The sequence below is a fragment of the Maniola hyperantus genome, chromosome 26, assembly GCF_902806685.2.
Source record: "Maniola hyperantus chromosome 26, iAphHyp1.2, whole genome shotgun sequence".
Classification (NCBI taxonomy): Eukaryota; Metazoa; Arthropoda; class Insecta; order Lepidoptera; family Nymphalidae; genus Maniola; species Maniola hyperantus.
Window position 1 is genome coordinate 1,976,042 of NC_048561.1, and position 3,598 is coordinate 1,979,639.

Below are 3,598 nucleotides of genomic sequence, written 5' to 3' on the forward strand. Positions count from 1 at the left end.
GTATTTTTTCAACATTTTGCACAACAAAATAAAAACTATTATGCACAAAATTCTGTTCATGAACACATTTTAATTTTTTTGTGATGTAACCACAAATTCACTGTTTAAAAAAATAATAACAATAAAGTTTTTTTATTAAAAGCAAAGATCCCAGTATACATATTATTCATAAAATAAAATATACCCTTATATAAATTAAAATAAAATAAAGTAAAATGAACTACATGTACGTACATACAAACTTATAAACTAACTGTGAATGTTAAAAAAGTACCTTTACTCGTTTCATAATACCTACCTACATATCAAATTTCATGATTCTAGGTCAACGGGAAGTGCCCTATAGATTTTCTTGAAAGGCACGACAGACAGACTTGCAACAAAGTGATCCTATAAGGGTTCCGTTTTTCCTTTTGAGGTACGGAACCCAAAAAACGAAGGGGTTTCAAATAAAATAAAATGAATTCAAAGAAATACAAGAGTTTATATAATCATTGATTTTTATTTCTAATTAAGTATTTATTAGTCTTCAGCTGTTTTAAAATAACTACATAACAAAAAAGTTTTTATTTATTTTAAATGATTTGCATTAGGAAAATGACTGACTGATTGACCTACAACGCACAGCTCAAACCACTGGACGGATCGGGCTGAAATTTGGCATGCAGATAGCTATCATGACGTAGGCATCTGCTAAGGATTTTTGAAAATTCAAGGGGGTGAAATAGGGGTTTGAAATTTGGGTAGTCCACGCGGACGAAGTCGCGAGCATAAGCTAGTATGAATATAAGTAATAAAATATCATTAAATAAATAAGAAAGCGATGGAAACTATATTTTTTTCACTTCAAATTGCTAAAGTCTGTTCAGTGTTGAAAAAAAATGTCATTCTGTTGTTTATTCAATTAATGTCCACACAAAATAGGCAGGCGGTCTGGATCCAGACCGTGGTTTGCCATTTCGTGACCCCTGGTCTAGGGCCTGCACAAACTGCTATATTGCAACTTCAGATTGGACTACTTGTTTTGCGTTTACTGTATTGTAATCGTAGACTGGGTAAAAAATCTAGACAAAGGAACGTTTGCTTTCTCATTCACACTAAAAAGAGAGCACAGATAAAGTTACTAATGTGATAAACAGAGACCTAACCTATTTTTTTGCCCTTATTGTGTAACCGATATTTTCAAGGACTACAACTTTAGTTGCAAAACAAACTTTGAGAAATCATGGCGTCATTGTATTTCTCATTAGTTATTTACTTGTTTTCACATACAAAACGTTTAATACAAATATTGACTACTAAACAATGGTAAATGTCGTGTTATTCATCGTTATGTCGTGCTATCACTATCACAGATGCGGTTACACAGTACTTTAGTCTAGCTTTTTTATTCAGTCTACGATTGTAATACAATTAAAATTGCAACATTTATATAGTACACAGAGTAAGTAATAATTACTTTTTTTTTTAATTAAAATTTTGCATTATCTATCTAGTACTGTACATTCAAATTTACTGACATTTACAATGAGTTTATAATCTGAATTAAAATCTAAAATCTTATAAGGTCTATAAAGCTTAAAAATATTGCACTGTTCTAAACTACTACTATTCATATTCAAATGATTTATTAACACAAAATATTTCTTCTCATCAACATCTATGACTTCTAATAAATAGCAGCCATATTTAAAAGTGACATTTTGAATACGGAATGGAGTGAAGTTGTCATTCGGCAGAACAAAGTTTGAGTTTGCCGCCAAAAATCTTTCATGCTGCCACAGACAAATGTTAGCTTTTTGTTTTTTTAATAACACACTCAGGCGGTCAGCCAATCCATCCTTTTTATATCTGACCTTCTTCGATTTTTCATTTTCAAAGTCATAGCTTTTCAAACTGTCTGAGGAAGATCTAGTTTCTAATTTTATTTGAGGCATACATTTTTTGTCATTCTGAGAGTCCATGATTTCTATTTCTTCACTCGTTTTCGAACTGTTTTTAGGTGTAGTATCATATTCACTTATAGACTGCTGTGAGCGTGTTTCAGAACTGAAGTGGCTGTCAAAATATGATTTGACTTTCTCAAATAAGGCACCATTTGCACTTTTTGTACTCAATGAGTCAATCATATTTTCTTCACCTGTATAAATTCTATTTTTCAATTGCATTCTTTTACTAAGGTCGGTTTTTTGAAATGTTTCGCTTGGTTCTTGATGAATATTATCTTTAATTATTTCTTTATTAATATTAACATCACTGGGCTTAAAAATAGTGTTTACAGCATCATTATGAGATTTTGACTTCTTAAGGTCTGATTTTTTATTAATTTGGCTACAGTTTATGACTGGTGATGTACTTCTTCCATTTTCTTGGTGCGTCGACTTATTTCTAACATTATCGTTGTTGTTAAATAGTTTTCTTCTTACATAAGGTGATGTCTTAGGTAATGTGTGATTCAAAAGTAATATGGGACTTTTGACTGTTCTATTTTGATTAGAACTACATTTTTTACTTTTACAAGACAATATAGGCGAGGATAATACCTTTGTAATGTTTGAGGGAGCAAAATGTTGTTGTGATTCTGACAATAATGGTGATAGAATAACCTTTTGTAGTACTGGTGACATTTCGACCTCTTTATCATTTTTCTTTTCTACAGGCGTGTCAACAAACGTAATTTCTAGGTTAGAGATGTTTTTCAGCGTCTTTTTTCTTGTTTTTCCACGTTTCCTCTTCCTATTTACGGCTCGATTAGCTTTTCCAAGGTTTTCGTTTTGGTTCGCGTTTGCATAATCACTAGAATCACTGCATGACCAAATGATCTCCTCGGAGTTTTCCTGAGAGTTTAATAAACGGAATTTAGTTTTAAAACCATTTTCCGATTGGTTTTTCATTGTTTTATGGCTTTAACTAGGTGTAGATAAGTACAAAAACCACAAAAAACAAAACTTTTTGTGAACACTCAAATTTAAAAAAATGAATCTTCACTAACTTCACTTCAACAAACAGTAACGCCAACATAGCGGACCAAATTCAAATGTAAGGTATGCTGTACATATAAAAGATAGGTACGGGTAACATTGGCATGATAAATGTATCAAAAGTAATAAGAGGTCCATTGAAAATTGAAAAAGGACCCCTACAGGCTTGAAATTAGTTCAATTTACTACGAAAAATAAGTGAGTTTAGTCGTCATACATTTATATTCATAGAAGCTGTATCAAATACGTTTATTCCTTACTAATCTATAATAATAATAATTTAGGTAGGTATGCATGAATTTTTTGATTTGCCGCCATTTTTCTCGCCATTTTTAATAGGTACGTTATTTGAAAAGTTATTAAATGGTTTAATTTATTTAATTACGGTGTTATATTGGGCTATAGCAGATATATCTCGGATAAAATGGCTTGTTTGATGCCCTTTTTGTACAATCTACTATTAATAGTTGCATCATCAATGTTAAAAAAACTTCTTCTAAAAGATAAAAATCCAGAGCTGGCAAGTTTTAGAAAAATACATAAAATTCTATCAATCATGTTGGCAGCCATGGCAGAATATTACCAGTTTGTTCTGTCGGTGAGCGTGTCGGTGAGTT

General features: G+C 31.4%; 1 protein-coding gene across 1 annotated transcript; it reads right to left on the minus strand.

Moving 5' to 3' along the window:
• Window positions 1-162: 162 nt before the first annotated feature.
• LOC117994073 (uncharacterized) lies at window positions 163-2,987 on the minus strand. The gene has a single exon (XM_069507539.1). The coding sequence runs from the start codon at window positions 2,892-2,894 to the stop codon at window positions 1,485-1,487; it is 1,410 nt and encodes a 469-aa protein (XP_069363640.1). The 5' UTR covers window positions 2,895-2,987; the 3' UTR covers window positions 163-1,484.
• Window positions 2,988-3,598: the final 611 nt, after the last annotated feature.